Raw genomic sequence first — 23509 nt, 5'->3', positions numbered from 1 at the left:
TGATGGCATGAATGGCATAACTTTATGACTTCTTTATAATAATTAAGTTTTTAAAACATAAGAACAGGCTACATGGAATGAACAAGAACAGACAAACAGGTGCAGTTTTGCAGGAGGAGGCTGTCGTGCAGGTATTTTATAGCTATTCAGTTTGGAAGGTATGGACTACGTACATGATTTCTACTTTTTCCAGTTTACTTTTTTTGTTTTTGCCTCTCCAGAGACAATTTAACATAAGGCAAAATACCAACAGTCCCCTCCCTAACAATCAACAGAGCAGCAGTCTACGGGATACTCAAATCACACTTTTAAAAGTCAAGAATTAATGAAAACAATGCCCAAAAGTTAATTAAAACCCTATTTCACACAATAACAAAAGTAGTATTTTGACACTTCTGGAAGAGAAATCAGAACAGAAAAGTCGCTAGTGAATTTCTATGATAAACACGATGTTGACTATTCAAGTCATCAATACACAGAAACGCAAAAGCTGTGCTGAAGAACTGTTGCCATCATCTCCGAGAGGAAGCAGACTAGGAGCATGGTTTGCAACACCAGAGTGGTTTTTGACTGCAACAGAAACTAAATTTAGACCCAGTTACATAAAAAATACTAATAGCCTTAACACTTTTAATCAGCATAAGAGGTTTAGAGATACACAAATGATTTAAAGTCAGTTGACTAGTTTTACACTGCATTTGCAATATTGTGCATTAGTAAAATCAGAGAGATTATGAAAGAAATACCAAAGCATAATAAAATTACATAAAACATGAAAAGCAGGCTATACAGAGTGACTCCGAACCCTGATACTAATAGAAATTTTACCAGACTACATCAAGAGATGTATTCCTCTATAGATTCCGGCAGCAAGGGGGCTAACCTACCCAGGTAATGCAACACAAGCACCTGGTAGGTTCAGAAAACAGGTTGGGCTCATTATAAATGCAGTATTAACTCATGTGATCTTACAAAGGACAAAAAATAAAACGCTTACTGTCTTCCTACTGTCACACGCTGCTGAGCTGTAGCTCGCGCAGCAGCACACAGCAATCTGGCAGGCTTTCAAACGCCACATCTGGCATGGTGACAGGCAATATGCTCTGCCAGCTGTGCAACTCCTTCAGGAGCTGCAAAATGGCAAAAAAACCAAAATTAATTCCCTGATGACTTTAAAGGATAGTTCATTATTATGGCTTGCAGAGCGCCCGCCCATAATTCATGAAGTATTGGTCACATCATGCACAGGGTTTTTCCTCCACAGCAGTTAAACAACAGAAGACACAACAATATTTTCCTAATACAAATAATGACTTGGATAAGCTGCAACAGGCATGTGGTAAGATGGCCAAACAGGTGGCAATGTTATCATATGTCCCATCTCCCACTTTTTGACATGTAATCTACACCATGAAAACATTTTCAGGTTCACACCTTGAAGCAATATGCAACAGGCCAGTTAGCTAAATGTGGGTAATTTTTCTTTTTTTTTTTTTTTACTTGAATAGTTCATTGCACAATGTCATCAGAATGCATTTCTTAAAAGCCTGTTTCTATCACTGTGTGCTAACAGATACAGAAACTAAATGGCTGACAGGTAGTCCTACTGAGTTTTAGTGATGACTAAGTTCTATCTACGTTGGTTTTGGTTTTTTTTTTTTTCTCTTTTCTTCTCTTCTTCTATCAAGGATCTTTCAAAATCTTCTTGTACAATTTTTCTATACAATTTGAGTGTTACTGCTGATAAAGACGCATTACCTACCCCATTCAGAATTATTTCTGAGAAACACTGGTCGTAACAGCTGAGATGAGCATACTATAAAACTTACCCAGACAGATTTCAAAGAGAAAAAAACCCCAAACTATCTTTGAAGCAATTACTGTAAAACGTACCTTAAGACAAGTATTATCATCGGTACCTGGCCAGTCACTTTTGAAGCCAATTGTTCTTTCTACAAAAATATAAAGATCTGGAGAGGAAGCAGTAATTTCTCCAGATTAGATTAACTGCAATGGTTCTACATAAAATGACAACTTTACACAAACCCCAATCAAAGGCTAGTTTTCAACTTCTAAGCTATTACATCTTTTTTTCTTTGCAGGGACTGTAAGCTGGCTGACTCTAGATTAGAGTTCCTCTTCCAATTTACACAGCTGCAAAGCTGTCTAGAACATGACTGTGGTCAGTGTCACCACATTACGGTTGAGAACTGGTGGGACAACCCCACCAGACTCCTTGAAGACAAGGCAACCGAGTGAAGTGACAACCCTAAGGAGGTATCCGTGAAACCAGCAGCTTGAGACACTGATCACTCCAAGCGTTGTTGCTTAATGATTGTGTTGCTAAGAGTTCATTCTTCATAATTGACACCTAAATATTCCTATAAACTCATCAGCCACAAAGGAAAAACTAATTTTGGTTGTATCTAAGAAAATCCTTTAATACATTGCAGATGGAATAGCTACTTAGCTGCAAAAGTTCTGACATCGTTACTTGACATTAAATATTATGCTTTATTTTCTACATCTTAAATACCAGCAAGGGCACCATAGCCACTATATGAGGAACTCTTTCCATTGGTTTCCCTATTTAATTTTCCACAGTCAACTTTACAACAACTGCTATCAGCCTTGGGCTGAGCTGGACAGCAAGTCTGTAGTTTGGATTTTTTTCTTTAACTGAAATTGCCATCATCGCAAATTTCTTTAGAAACGTTTGTCAAAAATACCTTTTAGAGAAGTTTTTAGCACCTCAGAAAAACTGCACTGAAAATGGGAAATATTTATGAAAAGCCTACACAACTGAAATCGTGTATTTGCTCGTTACCAAAATTTGTGAATACCAGATTGCAGTCACAAACTACACTTTCTGGCAGATGCTCAGCTGTTGGACCACAGATGCAGCTCGCATCACCTAAGAGGATTATGCAACAACACGCAGGTTATTCCTGCTTAAAGCTCACACACCGAACTTGCTTCTTCACAATGCTTTAAGTTTCTATGGATCCTTTTCCTCCAGGAAAACAGCTACATGGCTTATTGGAAGTTCTACTCAAAAACACAGTCTTTTTGGTTTTTTACTCCCTATCACAGTGGTAATATAAAACCTATCAAGGAGAGTAAAATGTAAAGAATTTAAAGCGCACTGCATAAAACAATCTAGTTCTCCCAGATCTTTATCAAACTCCCCATATTTATCAAACTTTCACTCTCTCACTACATGTAGGAAAACATACTTGTCAATTCATAGGTATTTTAAATACTGCTTCTATATTCCTCTTCTACCACTGTGAGCAAGTGCTACTGAGCTGAAAGGAGCGACCTGTTCACTTACCACCAAACTGCAATCACTCCTCAGAATTTCTCTGCCACAAACACTAAGACACCCTTTAGGACAAGGCATTAAGCATTTTACTAACGTAATTAAAGTAATTTTCATCCATCCAAAAGAACACGTTCTTTCATCCCTTGGTTAACACTGGTCAAGCAGCGTGATGTACATTAACAGTCCACAACATATACTGCTCGTCCTGCAGGGAGGAGGCAATTTTAGACCACCCAAAACATTCAAAGAAGTATTTGCCCTGCTGGCAAACTTCATGGAAGGTGATTCTTTACAAAAGCTTGCGTTACTATAATGGAAGCTTTCGGCTTCACTGGAAGGAATAGAAGTACTCTTTTTTAAGGTAAATACTGCTCGTTTTTGGCTAACTACCAAGTTAGCCATGTTAGCTGATACTACGAGTATCAGCTTTGGCTAACCACCCTGTTCTGTACTTGCCGGAACAAACCATGCAACAGACGTCCATTTACAAAATGGATCCTAGTGATGCAAATATTGATCTTTGTGTCATATCTGTTTTCCAATCAGAAGGAGTCTCAGAGAAGATAAGACTTAAGACTGTTTGAAATATTTTTAAAGATAAATTTCAACAGGCAATTTTAAAGATTCTTTTGATCTAGTTTCATTATCCCATTTTGAAGTACCATCAGGTCCTTAGACAGTTTTCAGATCAAGACCTAAAATTCTGCTTACTGGATACATTTCTTTATCAGATTTGACTGCAAGATCATCTTCCCCACCACCACCTCTTTAAAACTATGAAAACATCTGCAAAAGCCAAGAAACAGAATATTGTGCAATGTTCAGATCCTTACAGTAAGATTTCTGTTGCCAAAGTCTCAGAACATTTTATCGGTTTAAGTGTTTTCACTAGGCAATACACTCCCTTTTCCTAACTGAAATATTAATACATCGTGCATTATCATTATCTTGATTCTGCACAATGTAAGTGTTTTAGGACACAACCATCTACAATATTTATTTAGATTGTGGGGGTGGGATGTTGCTTGTTTATTCCAAATTAATAGTCTTTGACTGTGATTAAAAGCTAATACAGATACAAAATTCCTACCTTCATAAGCAAGTTTTACCAGCAAACGGATCTCAAACGCTCTCAAGAGACCGTTACTCTGACTGAATGCAGGGCATACCACCTTTCCATTAACAGCACATTTTGAGAAGTGGATACGGTTAAGTCTAAATATTGTTCAGGGAAGGAGAAGAATAAAGATTTTCAGCTTCACCTCACCTCCAGCACATACTGTCAAAGTAAAACGATTGAATATGCGACTGTCACCCACACAGTTATTTTAACTCCAGGGTAAAGCTATGTTTAGACAATGGGAACAGCTTAACAATTATTTCTAATATTATTTTTTTATTATTATAGAGTTCTGCTTCTACATTCCCTCCATCTTTTGAAATATGTCCTCATATTCTACTACATAGGCACACAAAGAAGAGAATACAAAAGCCAGGATTTACCCACAAATACTTTTGGGGGTGGGAAGGCAAGTTTCTGCCCTTCCTGTGTGTCCCACACCCCCTTGGCTCTTCTTAGCTGAGGAAGCTGAATTACCTAAGACCCTTGGAAGGAAATATTTTTAAAAGGTCAGTAAGTACCAAAACTAGGTTTCACTTGAAGTTAGTAAGTCAGTATTCTTGCCCTCGAGAGCAACAGAGCAAAGAGTAAGAAATGGTACTCCTTACCAAATTTCTACTGCTAATGAAGAAAACGCCAAAGTCAGAATATACAGCTTACAGTCCGTGCCAGCACTGGCATTTTGCGGAGGGAAGAGGAAACGCATCTTTCATTTCCGATACAAACAAGAACTAGATTATTAACTTAAAGTTCAATTATTGTTTAAAGCAAATCACAGTTAAGGAAAAAAAAAAAAAAAGAACAATGATAATCTATCAGAGAACTGATAGCAGACTGGGCAAAATTCATGGGAACTTGCTTCAGTTCCACCCTGCTTACCAGTAATGAACGTAGAGTGGAGGAGCCCGCCTGCCCCACAGTGCAGCGGCAGCCTGGGGTCCCGTGTTCCCCTTCAGCCCTCTCACCACCAGCACTGCCCACAAACCCAGCTTTCCCCCATCCCAGCACTCAGGTGACTACTATTGCCTCACCTACCAGCCTTCCAGGTCTCATTTAAAGCCACACTCATGCTGGATAGACTGAAAAAAAAAAAACAACAAAAAAACCCCACAATTAGCTGTTTCGCTCATACTTGAGCCTTTTCCTTAGTGATGGCACTATTCAGGGTTCTCCTCTTTACCAGAACACACAGGAATTTAGTGACTGACAACACCAAACTTTTGTCACTTAACTGAATTTGAATCAATAGGGTAAAAAAGAAACAAAACTGATAGAAAGGTTTACAGTCTCACTGTCTTGTCTTTACCCCTTTCTTAAAAACAGCACTATTTTTAGTTTGATTTCCTACGTTGTTTTTTTTTTCTTTATTAGTATATTCCCCGCAGGCATGTGTGATTTCTGCCCACCCTAAGCCCTCAAGTTAGAAGTCCTAAGGTCAATATGATTATGTACAAAGTAACTCACTTTATAAAAGTTCATTAGTATCAGCAACAACAGTAATACAATAGTATTCACTAACAAGCATCCAGTATCATATAGATTTACATAGCATTCCTACCAAACAGCTACAAAACCAGGGCATTTCTATGAAGTTCTCACTATCAACGCAATGGAAAATAAACATTTTTCTACACTGTTTAAAAAGAAAAAAAAAACCAAAATCAAACCAACAGCGTTGAGCTATTCAGTCATTCCTAGCCAAGATTTTCTTTGTGTAACAAAATACATTCTTACTCAGCATTAAATTTTCAGGTTTTTTTACATTTTTAGTACATCGTTCTAGCAGGTGTTTTGGGTTTTTATTTTTTGGGCTTTTTCTTTTTTACATGCAGTTCAGGTCTAAGTTACTATTTTAAACAGAATAGTCTGTAGATCAGATAGAAAGCTATTTGTCAAGAATGAATTGCAAAGTAAATTATCCTTCCATTGATAGCCCACAGGGCTATTTTTTGACACTTTTGAAAAAGGTTTTATTTAAACATACACGCAGAGAGCACATATTACATTGCTGTTGTATGCAAAACCAAGCAAGCAACCCTCCACTGCCAAAGCTGGTGGTTCACATGTGAAAAGGGGAAAAAAAGGGATTAAAGAAACTCTCAAGAGGCCATTTGTTTGCATAAATTCATTTCTGAGAAATTAAGACGCCCAAAACTGTGCTCGTCTTCACCTAAAAAGTAAGGTTAATTCTTAGTATCAGCAGCTACAGTAAGACCCACTGTCAACTAGAATGAAAAATGGCACAAAACATGCAACTAGAAGGAAACGTGGCACAAAAGCATTAGAATACATCACATGAACTCAGATTTCAAGATAAAGGATCTTCTTGAACTTGGCTCATAGCACTCTGAACAAACAGCAGTGCATGGATAATACTTTCAAAGTCTGAAGCCTTAAAAACAGAATTCAGAGATTTTATAGTTAGCATAATTTTGCAAAAGCCAGAGGTTACAAATTCTGTAAATTTGTACAGAAGTTACTCTGAAGCACACAATTACTGGATTTTAAACTGCCCGACAATATTATCCAGCCTTCTTAGAGTACCTTTCCAGAGCAATTTTTTGATCCTGCCGACTAATATTTTATATAGAATATGAAATGCTGTTCTGGAACAAATCAGTCAGATGGAGCAGACACAACATTAAGACGCAGCCAGATTAACGCTGGGGGAAAGTTTAGGTAGTCTAGCTTTAAGTGGGCTATTAAAAATGTACTTTAACTAACCTCCAGAAAAAAAAAAAAAGAAAGAAAAAGAGACAGACTCAAGACTGTCACCTAAATGGAAGTTATTTAAAAAAACCAAAACAATAAACCACCACACAAAACCCAAAAGGAACAAAACCAAAAGAAACCCACAGTTCCCTATCTAATCTTATTTTAGAACAGAAGAATGACTTTTATATATTTTGTGCTCTTTGGCAGGGAATCTATGAAATCAAAACATGTCCTGACAAATTTAACCTTTCCTGAGAAGGGTTCGTAGTCATAAACTGATTTATAATGTTATGTGGGAGACAGCAAGTCGTAACAGTTTGAAAGTCAACTACATGGAATGTACCAACAGATTTATGAAGAACAACAGCAGCAGTTATTTACATGTTCAGGGTAGTTAATTATTCTTTATGCATTAGGTTTCCCCTGTATAAATTAGAAAACTACAAAAAGTCAAAATTGGGAGAAGTCTCCATAGTCTTTTTAAAAGTTCAAGTAAAAACATCTTTGCAGCACTTCCCTTAGACAATAGCGTATTGCTCATACAAAAGGTCTCTTATCCTATAGAAGTCTTGACAGAGGCAGCCTTCCAATCCAATGCGCCCTGTTTCAGTCTGAAACAAAAGACATGTTTCAATTTATTATCTTTGCACTAATGAGAAAGTTAAGTTTCATTTAGAATATTATTTACCAAAGAGTTTAAGACATAGAACACCTACCCTGCGAACAGCCACCAGGTTGTTGCACACAAGCACTCCTCCTACAAATTCAGCCTGTATACCTTCTCGCAGGAGAACTTGCTTGAAGTCAGACAGTCTCGGCTCATTCATAAACACAGACTGATGTCCAAGAACCTTTAAATAACACATACAATTTTAATACTTCTCCTACTTAACTTCCATTTTTCCAAAGACCTCCTTATCGTTGTGTTGGCGGCAGTGTTGCCCAGACTACAGGACTATAAATGAAAAGATTGGTTCTACTTCTGTTCACCTATTTCCAGGGTAGGAAGGCCTTAGAATTTATCTGACAAGTAAAGGAAAAGTTCCCTTCTTTGCTCACATATTGAAGACAAATAGAAAGTTGCCATTGAAGATCCCTCTTCCAAGCCATGTTATGCCAGGGACAGAGCTGCAGGAAGCTGTACTGGTGACCAGTACATACTTCTATGACCGTTGTCATGAATGTGAACAGACTTTAGAGTTGTCTCCACACTTATCTAGCGCCTAGAACAGGCTACATTTAAGACTGTGCAACAATACCTTAAAAAGCAATTCTAAGATTAGAAGGCACTGTAATCATTCAATGAAAAGATAAAATAATATCTGCTCGTATGCAAAGTATTTTAATTTAAGAGTAAAAATAAATTTACAGAAAAGATTAATGAACTCTCAAATCACTACTATAGAAGCAGACGTATGAATTTCAAAGATTTGTATCTCAAAGATATATATGGAAGTATCCTCCAAAGCATCAACGAAACATAATAAAATCTAAGAGTGACTAAGCGCCAATTAATTTCCAACTCTTCAAGTAGGAACTACAAATATGAAACATGCTAATTAAAAATCTTATCTTCATAAATAGATGGCACTGTGCGCTAGGCACTGTTAGCGGATGCAAAAGATCATCCTTGCTGAAAAGCATAAAATCTGAACAAAGAACCGCACCAGGTTTAACAAAGAGAAAACCAAGCATGAAAATCCAGTTTCAGTTAGGCTTTCATTTGAATAGGATCACAGTATCAACCTCTAAGCACTAGAAAAACACAAATGAATACAGAACTCTTCAAATAAAGAAGTCCAGGTCAGCTTAATTTCTGTACCTCATGAGGCGGCAGAGGTTCCAGAGTAGGAATGATCTCGGTCTCCTCACACATCTCCTTGTCATCATCACCAAAGAGGCTTTTCATGGCCTTCTGTTGTGCAATGACACTAGAGTCTGAAGAAGGCATATCCACTTGCATTTCTAAGTCTTCATCTTCCCTCAGCTCTCCCTCTTCCAAAATAACTCCAGTATCCACTTTGGAAACTCGCATGTCCAGAACACCATCTATCCAAGCCAACTCAGCATCCTTGGCTTTACAGAACTGAAGGGAGCTGACAAGAGAATCTTTTAACCTGACCTGGGTTGCACAAAAATAGAAGTACTATTAGTTTGATGGAAAACACAGAGAGACGTCTTACTTCAAGCTTTCAAAATCAGCAGTTTTCCTTTCACTGTCTCTCCACATAGGTTTGATTTTGGGGAGGAAAAGGAGGTAATTGGTATCGCCAAGACAAGATGTTCTATACTTTCAAAGCATAATTTGTATAACCCTCATATCACTACTCAACTTAAAAGACAGCAGAGATCAATACCTTTAACTTGAGTTAAACTTACAGCAAGAGCAATCAATTTCTTTTAAAACATCAGAAACCTTTTTTGCAGCCAAGGAACTCCTCAGTTGGCCTTAGTAACTTCAAGGAAAGTTTCTACAGATACATTTAGGTTACTGAACAGCAGTTCCAAATTTCAACTCTTCGAAACAATTAGAATTAGTATTTTATTTTAAGAAGGGATGTTGTAAATATCGGATTTTAAAGTGACCAAAACATTACTTTACCCTGATTCCTCTGGGGCATTCCAGAATTTTAACCCAATCAAATAAAGCCTACTCTGAAAGGCTGTTACCCACATGAGATTGTGTGCAATCCCCATAGTGGAATCAAGGCTGCAACTGTATGAAGGACACTGCAGCTAATTATCCACCTGCAGCACAGTCCACTCAAAAGACTCTGATGCCCCACTCACATCTATTATTTTCTAATTCAGTGTCTCCAGTGTACTTCAAACAGAAAAACAAACTAAAGCTAAGCAGAAGACTGAATTTCCCTTTTCATATAAAGGTTGAAATTAAATACAAAGCAATTACAATTTTACTCAGTTAAATATTTTGTGAAAAGTTACAGTTGTGTGATTTCTTACACACTAGCAATCCATATAGCTTAAAAAAAACCCAACAAACCAAACCAAAACAACAAACCAACAAAAAACCCAACAACCAACAAACCAAACAAAGAAAACACCACTGTTTTAAGACTGTCAGAACTGCATATCTCTAAACAATTGGAACTTTCCACTTCCTATAGGGTAACAGGTTTTTCTCTCGAAAGAAGCAGAAGTGTAATTTTTACAATTCTACTGATGTTTTTCTATTAACTTTAAAAGAACAGAAGGAATAAAAGACTAATGCCTAAACTGCATGTGAGAGACTTTCCTCTAAACAACTTCAAAAGCTGAATTGGGACCATACAGAGTTTTCATATACTTCACACAAGTTACCCAAGCTTTTTGTTTAGAGCTTAACCATGAAGATTAAATGTAATATATTAATGCTGTGCAACACATTATCATAACTTCACATTCCAAGAACCATCACATTAACTCTTTTCTGGGGGGTAGGGGCATCCTATTTATTTATTTTTAACATTAACTTTCTCCTATCTTTACACGTTCATTCACAAGTACTATTTAGTTTTTTCTTTCCCCCTCTTTGCTCTTTAAGGCTCCCCTTCGGACTCCAAAAAGAATCCTGAACTGCAAGCAGCGTACAGTGGAACTCTAAATGTAAGCATTATAAATCTATGAAGACTTGAGTAAAGCAAACTGATGTTCCCACGGACAAGAACCCTTCCTTCTGCACTAGAGGTAAAAATACACTGATCTCATGTTTAAGCTTTTAAACACAACTAACAAATTCCAGTACCTTACCTGGTAAATGTGAGTTTCGCTGGTTGCATCTACAGTTTCATGCAGTTTCGGCACGTAAACTTTAATATCTTTTCCACCAAAAGCTCTGCAACATTCTGCAAGGTCCTGACTGGCCTCAGGTGGTCCATGGACAATGATCAGTTGTCTTGGTTTCATTTGGTTAATTATTTTTTTAATTGAGTCCCCATCTGAGCGTCCTTCATAGTCAATGTACGTAACCCTGGCTCTAGTTTGAATTAAAACACCAAGAATACATTTTTTCAGTTTAAAAGATTAAACCTTTGAATGGTCCAAAATATTTCATTTAAAAATAGAAGACATTTTGAAATTATTCTACATCAGCAAAAGCTGTCAGCACAAGTTATATCGTGCATCAGTAAAATACAGAATTGTCAATCATCATCATGTACTGAACACTATAAATTCCCAAAATTCACTTACATGATCCACTTACACTTATCCAAAACATGATATAAGCACATTTGAATAAGTTCTTCTTTTAACAAAATATATATACATTAGAGTATCTATGCTAACATGTGATTGTATTGGGGTTTTTTTTCCTCACTCTCTGACTTGTCTCCGTTAGACAGGGAACAATTAAGAGTGGAGAACTATAAGGCTCTGTACCATGCTGCCAGAAAGACTAGTAAAAAAGTAACTTAGACAGCGTGGGGGCAAAACCCAAAAGCAAGTCCTTTCCCACTTTCTTAATTCCAAGCTATCCCTTTACCCAATTTGCACCGTACTCATGTCTCCATTTGAGCAGAACTGACAAGAACAACAAAGCCACTCACTTAATTTCCATGGATTCTGATGCAGAAATACATTTGGTAGGAACATCTGATAAATCCTGGTCCATAGGCTCTTCTCCATTTGTCAAACCAGATTCTAATTTGCTTTTTTCTTCTTCTGTTGCTTGAAGTTCTGGAACTAGAAAATCCTCAGGTCTAAAGGATGAAATGTATTTTGCTTTTAATAGTCTTATAGTAAAACCAAAGCACTACATAATATAAAAACAAACAATGCTGACTATTACTACTGATTTGTTATTGACAACAATTTTACTACACTTGCCTTCAATATTTCCATATTTGAACAGAGCTCATTTGGAAAATATCACTTTCCTATCTTAAAAAAGAACTTTGATATCTTGGGAAATACTAGCAAATGGAAGTTTTCTAGCAAGTATTCTTTATGCAAATAAGACAAGTATCGCTAGATTTTTCTACGATGAACAATGTTCTTTCCCCTCATTACAGATTTATGAAAATTATGTGTAATTTAAAGCAGAAAAAAAAGTCATATTAAAAAAAATCTTCTAAGATAAAAGTCAAAAAAAAAAAAAGCCTGGAGTGGAAATACATCCCCAGAGGTGTGAGCACAGGTCAAGGACCAGCACTCTGCAGCTTCAGTCCTATCATAAGCTTCCTGTGAGATTTAGCACAAATTGTCCTAACTGTTCAAAAGTACTGCAGTTGTAAGACTATACAGCGGTGCTGCAAAAGGCACAAAATTATGGTTTTTATTACTTCTATTTTTGAATTATTTCATAGCTACCACATGTTAGTATGCATTACCACCACATACTTGATAATCTCGCCATATTCATCCCATTTAATTCTTTCTTCAGGGGCTGGAAACATTGGATAAGATTTCTTTGCCTGTTTGAAGAAGCTTCCTTTCCGACTACCTTCACCTTTCATCATCAAATCATGTTTGGTCTTATGTACGGTTGGCTGATCAATATCCTCTTCAGCATCGCTCTCATCACTAGAATCAATATCTGCCCTGAAACGACATTCAAAAAATAATAGCACTTTCTTTTTCTTCTGGTTTAATATTACACAAACACACTGGCTGGAAAATAACAGTTGACATATCACTGACCAAGGCCAAGGGCAGTTCATGTGTCTGAGAAAGAGCTCCCAGTCAAATGGCAGATGAAAGAGGTCTATCACACAACTGATTAAAGACAACCATTCCTGATTCCTCAGGTCTACCAGAACTAGGATCTTCATTTATCCCCATAAATGGTTGCAACAGCACAATGATCACAGAGAAATCTCAACTCTGACCGTAACAGCAGAATGCAGGAACAGCCAATATACTTACTCTTTAGACTGCTCTAGCTTCTTAGCTGCTTCTTTCTTTAGTTTCTCCTTTTCTAGGTATTCTTCAAGTTCTTTTCCTTCCAACTTGACACGTTTTCTCAACTGCAGATCAAATTAAAATTAACACTACTCTGAGCAGTTGACATGATTTTAATACTTCTCTTACATGCTGCTGACAAGAATATTTGTATTTAAGTTCCAAGGGCAAGTACAACTTGACTTGTATGTCACATACAAGACAAGATTATGCAAACGTGTTGCACCTTGGCGTGGCAACATCATGACAACGTTATCAACTAGTAAAGTTTACTTTAAGAGAAGAGCATTTCTGAAGGTATTAAAATAAACTTGCTTTACAAAAATTTCTTAAAACATCTTCAGGAAATACTTTTCCAATAAGTGAACACAAATACTCTGAGATGAGCAGTGTTTTTTTTAATTTCTGCGTCACTAACATCAAACCAGAAGAACCTGGCAAGTCATACTAGCAGGCAAAACAACGGTAACTTTTGTGTTCTTGTTTTCTGAAAATAAAATTAGAGTATAGGTCACTTTACAACAAAAACACAAAGGAAAGTGGAGTCTAAAGATAAATATTTAAAAGCAACTTCTTGCTCATGTCTATTATTTTTACCACACCGCCAAAAAGCATTTTGTAGTTCCTAATAAGACACCTATTTTTATGTAAGTTTATCCCACAATTGGTTAAACATGCAACATACTGATTTCAGATTTCCCCTTTCCACTAGAAACGTTTTCAGTAGTCAAAAAGCAAACTGTAAGTTTACTTTTGGTCATATTCCCCCAGATGGCCCACAGTAAAAAACTCTGAAATATACAGACAACTCACCTCAATATCTATAACTTTTTCAGAAGGATTATCAATCAGGAATCGTGCTAATGTTCCAGGCGTAGTGCGATAAGTTAAAATTATAGAGTTTTTAGAATCCTGGCACCACTGAATGAAAAGATCTCTAGAAAAACCACACTCTAAGTCAGGCTGACTGGCAAGAACAACTTTTGGACTAGACACTCGAGCCAGATCAGACAGACTGTGACATAAGGAGAGATGGCGGAACTGAAAAGGATTGTTTCTCTTGTCTTCAAAGCACCTCATCAACTTGTCACTCATCCATTCAACCTAAAATAAGTATTAAGAGTTAGCTATAAGAACACAAGTTCCACAATAACGTACAAACCTGATATGAAGAACAGGATGTAATATGCACGTGATTACATCAATACTTCTCAGCAAACGTAGAAATAATGCTGACCAGAAACAACGCAGAAACAAGTACTTTAAGTCCTCTTTTTTAACAGCTATAAACTATGTATTTGTGGGAGGTGTCCCTGCCCATGGCAGGGGCTTGGAACTAGATGATCTTTAAGGTCCGTTCGAACCCGAACCATTCTATGATTCTATGCTAACGACTCTTGTGATAAAAACAGAAATGAGTACCAAGAAACATGCCCATAGCCATGACTGGACTCTGTGTCGCTTAATCAAAAGAACTGAGACAAACATGCACTATAGAATAAGGACAACGCCCAGTATTTAGCCATTCTTTACTGTTAAAAAGAAATGCTTTTGCATACATGTTCCATTGCCCTCTTCATAATTGCATTTAAAAATCAAAACAAACCTGTGATTTAGAGAACTCCACTACATTGTAGCTGACGTTATTCAAAAGTGCTAGAGAGTAGACTCCTAATCCTGCGTCTTTCGTTCTCCAGATCTGATCAAGAAGTTGAGCAAGTTCCAGAACTCTGCCTGCTGTATCCACGGCTATTAATACGTTTCCATCACCTCGTAATGTCTCCAAAACATTAGCTAAGAAGAATTAACAACGAAACAAAAACCTACTTAACCTTTGAACCAAAATTAGAATGTTTATGGCTTGGTTTTTTGTTTGTTATATCACACTAGCGATCATAATCAAAAGCAAATTGAACACAGAAATAAACTAAACTTCAAAAGAGATCCAAAACCACATTTCTACCAAAATTAAAGGGAGCTGGAGTTTTCTTGGTAGCTCTGAATATCTCACTGTCTTGATGCTACATTTTTTTTCTTTTTTTTATTAAAAAAAAAAAAAACCACAACAAAGCCACTAACTAGTAAAACGGAGTTTAAAAAAAAAAGTGTGCTGAAGAAGGTAGTTTAAAAATCCCTTAAGAAGACACTAATTGATACTGGGAAAATACACTGTTTTCAAATACCATTAATAATTTTCAGGAAAATGTTTAACCCACAGTGTCAGTACCATCAGAAAAGCATAATTCAAAATTTTTAAAATTTTAATAAAGGGTCTTAGTTTGGATGCTGATGAATTTCTCATAGAAAAACAGTTTAAATTTACAGTGGCTAATAAATCTCATTACTGCTAGTTTCAAGTCCAAACAGAATACATACTCAGTAGCTGTTCATCCCTTTGCTTCCTCCTGGGTTGTACATAAGTAGCATTAAATGAGTCTGTAATAAGCAATGAAGGCCTGCTCAACATTTCCAAGGAACATCCATTCAGATGGCTGTGGAAAAAAGGCAAAATCTCACTTTTTTGCATTTCTATTTTACAAGGAAAATATAAGACAGCTAGCTTCCGGATGTCTGTGTGTACAGAAATCAAACTACTCAGTAGCTGAATGTTTCCTGCTTCAAACTTACAAATACACAAAAACTGAGTGGAATGAAGAAACCCAGTACTAATGCTTGTTTCAAACTGGTTAATCTGAATGCAAGTGAAATCAGTGGTCTTATTAAAGCTGGAAAGGCCCTGCTACTTCCGTATCTGTTTATCATACACTAAATGATGTACACTTAACATCTAAGAAATATATATTGCTATGTCAAACTTACATCTCCCTCTTGTGGTTGAAATCAACTGCATAAACAATTTCTTCCTCTCCATCCTTGACAATCTTCCAAATTGTGCCTCCTATCATGTGGCCAGCTGGCAATGGTGTGATTGACAAACCGTGTCCTTTGCCTACAAAAGTTTTCAGTATTTTAGGTATATTACATGTATTAAAATCCATTACTCTGAAAAAAAGATAGTAGTTTTAAACAACTGCACACCAAAATTATTACTGGGAAAAAAGTCAAAGGAAGTATGAAAAGTCAGTAACACATCTGTCCTTCCCATTTAACCAGTAATTTGGAAATTTTTTGCAATTCACTTAAATTTTGCCCCCAGAAAAAAGAAACTAAAGCGAAGCTCACTTCTTCCTTCCACCTCCCACCGGTTTTCAGAGGCGCTGCAGAGCTTACAGCTTTAGCAATAACTAAAACATGCATTATCTACTTTGATGCATCCATCACGTCTTTTTGAATCACTTCCGTTAAATATGAAAAAAGCAGTGTGTTTTCAAAAAGTTTTAAGATGTAAAAGTTGGCAGCACAGACACAGCCTTGCTACAAATATCTTGAAAAAGGGCCAGCAGCCTCTCAAGGATGGCATTCCATTTCTGTTTTCCAAATTACGGGGCAAGTATTTTGGCAGATTCGGGAACTGGCAGATGCTGCATCTCAGAAGCAAGCTGCTGGTGGTCAGCTTGTACGTGTCTTTGTTTAAGAACAGGGCTTCCGTTTCATTCTGATCTTTAAATTCAACAAGAGTGAAAAGCTGCTGGTTCTCCAGATGCCAGAGTTCCCAGCAATAAGCTACAGAGTACCATTCAGAGTCAGTGAAGACATCATTAAATCATCCACACGCCATAACTTAATCTCTGCAACCTACTGATTCTGTAGAAAGCCTTCCTTTGAGTTACTGGTTAGTGAAGGGTTCTGCGGTGTCCACCACCAGGCACGAGCAAATGGTTTTGAGACACATGAGCAAATTCCAAGTTACAAAAAAACACAAAAGAGAAACAAACGTCTAAATATGCTTTGTCGTGACCCCCTCCTCAGTGAGTGGAAATTCTATCCATTTCCACATACAATTACTGAGGCAAACGTTCAGCTGATATAGACTGACACTGGGCTACTGAATTCAGCCCTGCAAAATGTACATTTCGAAACCTACTCCCTTTAAAAAAAAGTTACTTTAACTTGTAATGACTCTGTTGCCTTTCACTAAAAGTCACTTATTGAAACTTGGTGACAACTTTACCTTTTAAGTTCACAATCTGAGAAAACTTCAGCTGTTGTATCTTATCAAAGGCTGCATCTACATCATCCAATGTAAAGAGTGTGAAATCTTCAGTATTATGGCGGGACTGAAACAAATAAGAAGTATAGAGCATTCAAGAACTGGAGCAGTCTACCATATCAAAGACATTGTGTATGAAAGTATCAACTTAAATATACCTGGTAGAGATCATACATAAACATCTGTCCCATTTTATACACAGGAATAGTTGCATAAATGGCACAATTCAACCCCATTTTTCCAACTGCATATGGAAGAGCACCAAGGTGTAGAGGGTCAGGGTGAGAAAGAAGAACAGCATCAACCTGGTGTACATGTCTACAAAAAGAGGGATAGCAGAAGTCGGTGAAAAGAGTTCTGTATGGTGTTATATACTCCTTATTATGGCTTTTTTGAGAATATATACCCAGTCCGAATGCCAAACAAGAAAACTTAAATACTTCTACATTTAAAACAAAGTTTTTAAAATAATAATTAAAAGTTATACATATTTCCAAATGTTTAAGTACTTAAAAATGCAGATGACTTATGAAAACATAATTTCAAGGTCTGGAAGACGTAAGTTTTCTATCAAATTCTTGATTAGAAAGACCTTAATAGATACTTGGACACCAGAAAGTACATTAAATGAGAGGCCAAAAATATTGTCAGTGCAGACGTGCTACAAATTATTTATACATCTAAAAACCTAAAACAGACCACAACTTTTCTTCTGATAAGAAAGACCAAGTAACAGGACCAAAACCACAACAATCCTTAAACTGGTATGGGTCAAATCAACATGTATTTCTACAAAAACAGAAAAGGTCGAATACATCATGTAAGAAAAGTGGCACATAAATTTCTGGGGGTTTATTCATTTTAAAAACAGAAGATTTTTTTCTTGCAAAGTGTTACACAAACTAAGAACACAGACTAAAAACTTATTATCTATCATAACTGAAAAACTTGAGGGTGTGAAACATACGCAACAAATGAAAATACAAATTGGGCTGAAAGCTTTTTGTTCCCTCACATCGTAACGAGAGCACACACATTCTTCTTGATGGCTATTATTAAAAAGATGATTTTTATCTAATTGCTTCTCAGATAAGACACTCAAAAAATTTTATAAATTATCTTTAGTACATAATAATCCTCAATTACAAGACTTCAAACATGACATGTCTGTCAATGCTAAAAAAGTGAATCTATAAAAACAGCATCACAAAGCTTAGTTTCTTTCAGGAATTTACATGTTTCAACCCTGTAATCAATGCTTGCATCAGCAAAGCTCCTTGCTGTGAACCTGCAGAAGTTCAGTACTAAAGTCTAGGCAGGTTTATTTCTTTGCAGGGCTGGGACAACTAACAGGAGCCGTTTTCCTGACTGACAAATCTATTCAACCTGAAACAAGAGGCAGGAGTTGAATCACTTTGTATTCAGCCTACACACACTAAGGATTCTCTCATTTAAAACTTAGTTAATCATTCCAAATTAGTTTAGAGCCAAGGTCAGTCTCCCATAAACTCTGCTCTGTTTCATGTTTATGAAAAAAACAAAACATCCAAGCCAAAACAAACACACAGCAGTTTGAGAATTACAGTTAACAGAGGTAACTCATTAGACTTACAAGAAAACAACCAGTTTTTACTGGAAATATTTCAGCAGCATCATTCCCTTCACATAAAACATACTTTAAACAACAAAAGAGAACAATTTTGGATTTAACATCACCATACACATATCATTGCATGGTAGTTTGAAAACTTTCAGAAAAGGACAAGACCTAGTGAAAAAAAAGAAGTGTATGAACTGAACTACTTACTTCCTCAGGGAATCAATAATATCCATAGAAAAGTTTTCATCCCAGCCACAGTCCAAAAGAAAACGAAATTCATCTACTTGCAAGAGATAGCAAAGGGCAGATTCCTCCTGCACCCCTGAAAGCGTAGTCAACTTGATAATCGACGTCATTTTGCTCTCCAAGCGTTTAATCTCCAAAAGAACTAATCTGGATGGAGGAAGAAAATGTTTCATTGACTAATGCAAAGGAAAAGTCTATTTATTTTGATCTAACTTCATGCGTTTCTGAGAATACGCAGGTAACAGTTGTGAATACTGTTCAATACAGCTACTGCGTATTAATTAAGTCTCGGATATTAATTTTTGATCAATGTAGGTCTTTTGTTATTGGAAAGGTTGTGGTTGTTTTTTTTTTTTTACAATAAAGTAGAAGGTATCACGCGGAGCAGCGCAGTTAACAGCAGCCCCAGGGCCGGACGGGGACACCCGGACACGGCGCGCCCGGGGCCGCCCCTCAGGCCTGGCGGCTGCCCGGCGCGTGGGAGCGCACAGCACCGGGCGGGTCGGGGGCTCTGCAGGGATGGCCCCGCCGGGCCCCACCGTCGAGACAGCGGCCGGCCCTGATGGGGTGCTCCTCGCCGGCCGGGCCCGGCCCCGGCCCCGGCCCCTTCCACAGCCGAGAGGAAGAGGAGGAAGGGAAGGGAGGACTCGGCTCGGCGCGCCCGGGACCAGCCCGCCGCGCTGCCCCCCGAGCTGCCGCCACTACCTGCCTCGAGGCCTCCCTCAGGGCCGGCGGGGAGCGCGGCCACCGGCTCCACCCGGCGCGGCGCCCTCCGCCATCTTGGGGAGGCGGGGAGAGGGAGGCGGGAGGGTGAAAGGGCAACGGGCGGCACCACCGCCGGGCCGCCGGGGGGGAGCACCGGCCTCCCCCGCCTCCTGTGGGTTCTCCCGGCCTGCTGGTGCCGCCCCCTGCCCTTGGTGTGGCCGCTGCGCAAGGCCCGGCGGCGGCGAGGAGCGGTAACGGGGGGGGGGAAGCAGGGAAGGGGGGAGGCTCTGCCGTGGTACCGGCCTTCACCGGGAGCTCGGCGGGCACGGGCGGGTCCCTAGGCGGGCCGGGGGCAGCGTTTCTCCGCGCCCAGCGGAGCCGGGAGGCCGGCGGGGCCCTGCCGTGGGTCAGCACCGTGAGCGCCGGCCCGAGCCCTGGGCAGCAGCCTGGGTGGCCGAGGGCACCCCTGGGTGACCTGGGGTGTCCCTAGGCGGGCACCCATGGGTGACGTGGGATGTCCCTATGGGTGGCCATGGGGGCACCCCTGAATGGCCTGTACTGGCCATGGGGGCACCCATGGGTGGTGTGGGGCATCCCTGGATGATTCACGAGTGACATGGGGTGGCCCTGGGTGACGTGGGACATCCCTAGTGCGCTCATGGGTGACACGGAGTGTCTGTGGAGCACCGGCGGCAGGTGATGTGCGGTGGCCTTGGGCGACCCACAGGTGATATGCAGTGGCTGTGGGACACCAATGGGTGACACATGGGGTGGCCACAGGTCACCCACAGGTGAAACAGGGTGGCTGTGAGGCACCCATGGGTGATATCATTGGAGTTACTTTAACGGGTAAATAACTCCAGAACATTTAAACAGAGCTGTTTTGCCAGAGATGTTGTAAGAGATGTCATATTTCTCTCCTGTTTGGGATAAACCCCAATTTCCCAGGGCTGGGAGTTGGTGAGGGGTATTTCTGGGAGACCTATGCATGGATTTGAGAGCCACAGGTCTCTGGAAGCTCACCGTGTCCTGCAGGACGGGTCTGATGGCTCTCCTGTTCGTTAGGCTGCTGTTGCATCTGAGCAGGATTAGAAATACTGGGCGTGCAGCAGTTCCTGTGTGCAGATCTCTCGGGATTTATCAGATTTTAACTCTGCTCTGTCCCGCTGCTCTCTCTAGCAGCCATGGTGAACTTCGCCCAAGCTGTGCGGGACCACTGGGTCCACATCCTCGTTCCCTTGGGATTCGTGATTGGATGCTACTTGGACAGGATGAATGATGAGAAGCTGTCTGCCTTCAGGAACAAGAGCCAGCTGTACCGGAGGTCAGCTTCACCCTGCCTCTAGGGGATACCCCATTGTTTTGCAAAGTGCTTCTCTGCTCTTTTTGAGTCTTAAGTATGAAAAATAAAAAATTGTTGATGCTGTCAAAATATTAAAGGGAAAACAGCCCAAAAGACTTCCAGCCAGTGTTGCTGAAGGGTTGAGGTCACCAATGTCCCCTGACAGCTGGGGCTTCGGAAGCTGCCTCTGCAAGCTCGTTCTGCATCCTGCAACGCGGGAAAACATCCTTTCATCTCTAAAACTTCAGCAGGAAACACAAGGCTTGAATTTTAATTTTCACCTTTTCAGTGGCTTATAGCAAACTTTTAAAATGATCAAAGCACTTTTTAACTAAATACTTTTATAAATTTGTGTCATTTAAAAATAATAACCAAGTTTTTGAAAATTAACATTTATGTTGGCAGCTGCTCTTATCTTCACTGGAGCTGCAATTACACATTTGGGGGGACTTCTCGGGGAGAGTTTAGATGACATAATGCATTACCTCATCTGTGTCAGGTCTAATTCTTTATTAGACCATGGGGCTAACGAAACAGCAGGAAAAAAAATCATGCTGCACAGCACGACTAACTAGTAGTAGCTTGTTCAGACGACTCAATCCATTGGAGCTTGGAAAAAAAAAGAAAGACTGAAAGATTTTTAGCTGACAACGATTGCAAGGAAAGTTAAATTTATGCATAACTAAGGTACTCTAGAGTAATTAATTGCATTTATTAGTAATTATTCTAAAAAGATTATCCTAATTTTAATCTTTCCTCCATTTTTTTCATTTCCACACAGAGAGCTGAAGCCTGGTGAAGAAGTTACATGGAAATAAAGGCTGCTGATGAGATGGAAAGTATTTTCGTTTGATTCATCGTCTTATCTCACATGTTGGAAGAATGGGATTATGGGGTTTATCTTGAGAGAATACGTAAAGCTACAGAAAAGGACACCTGCAATCCATCAGGGCTGGCTTAATTTTCAATCTTACTTTTCAGAAGATGTAATTACATGACTAATAGGCGTCCAGGAATTACATTAGTCCACAAGCGTTGAGAAACTCCTGTCCCCAGATGTCATGCTCTGGAGGGGGGGAGAAACAGCTGTGTAATAAAGAAAAACTATGCAAAAATCATTGATGTTGTTCTTGATCTGTAGGGTGTGGAATTCATGTATTTATAGCTAATTGATGAACTAGCCTTCAAAGGAACACATCACATAGACGCAGAACCTGTCTGACAGCAATTTGGGTTGTAACTGAATCTGAACAAGTGTCCCAGGGTGTCACTGGGTGCCAGTGCCCCACGGCCAGGCAGAGCCCCCATTGCAATGTCCTGTCTGTCCCTGGGCCAGTGCATGCTTTGGGGAGACAGCTATGGGGCTGTGGGGTAGTTTGGGGGAGCTACGGGGCACTGTGGGGTGCTTTCAGGGGGCTACAGGGTGCTGCTGTGCAGTTATGGGGTTGGGCAGTATGGTGGGTCTATAGGGGTGCTGTGGGGCAATTTCAGGGGGATATAAGGCACCGTTGGGATCTGTGGGGCAATTTGGGGGACTGTGGGGCAATGTTGGGGGTCTATCAGGTGCTGTGAGGCAGTGTTGGGGGGGTTATGGAGCACTGTGGGGCAGTGCTAGGGTGCCATGGGGTAATTTGGGGTGCCACGGGGCAGCATGGGGGGGGCTATGTGGTGCCGTGGGCTCACTCACCGCCGGAGGCAGATGAGGTCGATGTTGGGGAGGCAGCGCCATGCCCACTGCAGCCGCCTCAAGATCTGCGCTGCCTCCTCTCGGGGGGGAAAAAAAAACACACCCCAAAAAACCCCTTGGGGACCCACATCAGCGCCCAGACCCCCACAAACCCCCCCAGCACTCCATAGCCCGCCATACCCACACCATTCTCCCCGTTCCTCTCCTGTACCCCGCAGGCCCGCGCCAGCCCCAGCCGCGGAGAGCAGCGGGGGGCGGAGCCCAACGGCGGGGCGGGGCCTACCAGCTCCCTCAGCCAATCACGACGCCGCGCAGGGGGAGACCGACACGAGGGAGCGGCGCCACAGCAGCGCCCGTAGGGCCCATTAACCCCCAAATCCCCCCAAAATCCCCCCAAAATCCCCCACGCCACCTCCCCGCCGCCGTACCAGATGCGATGCTGCAGCACCTCGGGGCAGTAGAACATGGCGATGGACCCAAAATCCCCCGGATTCACTCCAAAAATGGGGCGGGGTCGGACAGAGCCCGGATCGGGCTGATTAATCCCCTAAAAAACGGGGAGCCCCGGGCGGCCCCCAAATGGGGTGAAAAAACCCGTATTGGGTTAACGGCGGCGACCCCAAAACGGGTTACATTAATTAGAAGGAGGGGCTGTAAGGGCCGGGTTTAACCCCAAAATGAGGATTAATTTAAATAAATTTAAATTAACGTATACTTAGGTAAATTTTAAAAAGTTTTGTACTTAAATGACTTTAAA

At 40.0% G+C, this 23509-nt stretch overlaps 2 protein-coding genes across 5 annotated transcripts; one reads left to right on the top strand and one right to left on the bottom strand.

The window, feature by feature from the left end:
• Window positions 1-20767, bottom strand: CPSF2 (cleavage and polyadenylation specific factor 2). 4 transcript variants are annotated; one of them, XM_063332567.1, is made up of 15 exons: window positions 20747-20767; window positions 18980-19165; window positions 17331-17490; window positions 17134-17239; window positions 15882-16011; window positions 15438-15553; window positions 14668-14855; window positions 13875-14165; window positions 13026-13126; window positions 12501-12701; window positions 11708-11860; window positions 10911-11136; window positions 8983-9282; window positions 7877-8011; window positions 1-7771 (listed from the first exon to the last, which is right to left on the bottom strand). In XM_063332567.1, exons 2-15 carry the CDS (start codon window positions 19126-19128, stop codon window positions 7679-7681), a joined length of 2349 nt encoding a protein of 782 aa, XP_063188637.1. In that variant the 5' UTR covers window positions 19129-19165; window positions 20747-20767; the 3' UTR covers window positions 1-7678. The 4 variants fall into 4 exon arrangements, with proteins under 4 accessions (XP_063188637.1, XP_063188634.1, XP_063188636.1 ...); XM_063332564.1 differs by lacking the exon at window positions 20747-20767 and adding an exon at window positions 19724-19816; XM_063332566.1 differs by lacking the exon at window positions 20747-20767 and adding an exon at window positions 19728-19816.
• On the top strand, window positions 19829-22183 carry NDUFB1 (NADH:ubiquinone oxidoreductase subunit B1). Its single transcript, XM_063332568.1, has 3 exons — window positions 19829-19974; window positions 20903-21047; window positions 21847-22183. The coding sequence occupies exons 2-3, from the start codon at window positions 20908-20910 to the stop codon at window positions 21881-21883; spliced, it is 177 nt and encodes a 58-aa protein (XP_063188638.1). The 5' UTR covers window positions 19829-19974; window positions 20903-20907; the 3' UTR covers window positions 21884-22183.
• Window positions 22184-23509: the final 1326 nt, after the last annotated feature.

Source organism: Chroicocephalus ridibundus, chromosome 4 (assembly GCF_963924245.1).
Source record: "Chroicocephalus ridibundus chromosome 4, bChrRid1.1, whole genome shotgun sequence".
Classification (NCBI taxonomy): Eukaryota; Metazoa; Chordata; class Aves; order Charadriiformes; family Laridae; genus Chroicocephalus; species Chroicocephalus ridibundus.
This window is presented reverse-complemented; position numbering and strand designations above follow the sequence as displayed.

Excerpts from the sequence above, each read along its gene's own strand:
- CPSF2 (XM_063332563.1), bottom strand. The coding sequence starts at position 19,191 with ATGAAACATTTTCTTCCTCCATCCAGATTAGTTCTTTTGGAGATTAAA. Across the intron at positions 15,554-15,881 it reads TTCAACCACAAGAGGGAGAT|CCATCTGAATGGATGTTCCT; the intron begins GTAAGTTTGACA and ends TTTTTTCCACAG. Across the intron at positions 8,012-8,982 it reads AACCTCTGCCGCCTCATGAG|GTTCTTGGACATCAGTCTGT; the intron begins GTACAGAAATTA and ends TGTTATTTAAAG.
- NDUFB1 (XM_063332568.1), top strand. The coding sequence starts at position 20,908 with ATGGTGAACTTCGCCCAAGCTGTGCGGGACCACTGGGTCCACATCCTC. Across the intron at positions 21,048-21,846 it reads AAGAGCCAGCTGTACCGGAG|AGAGCTGAAGCCTGGTGAAG; the intron begins GTCAGCTTCACC and ends ATTTCCACACAG.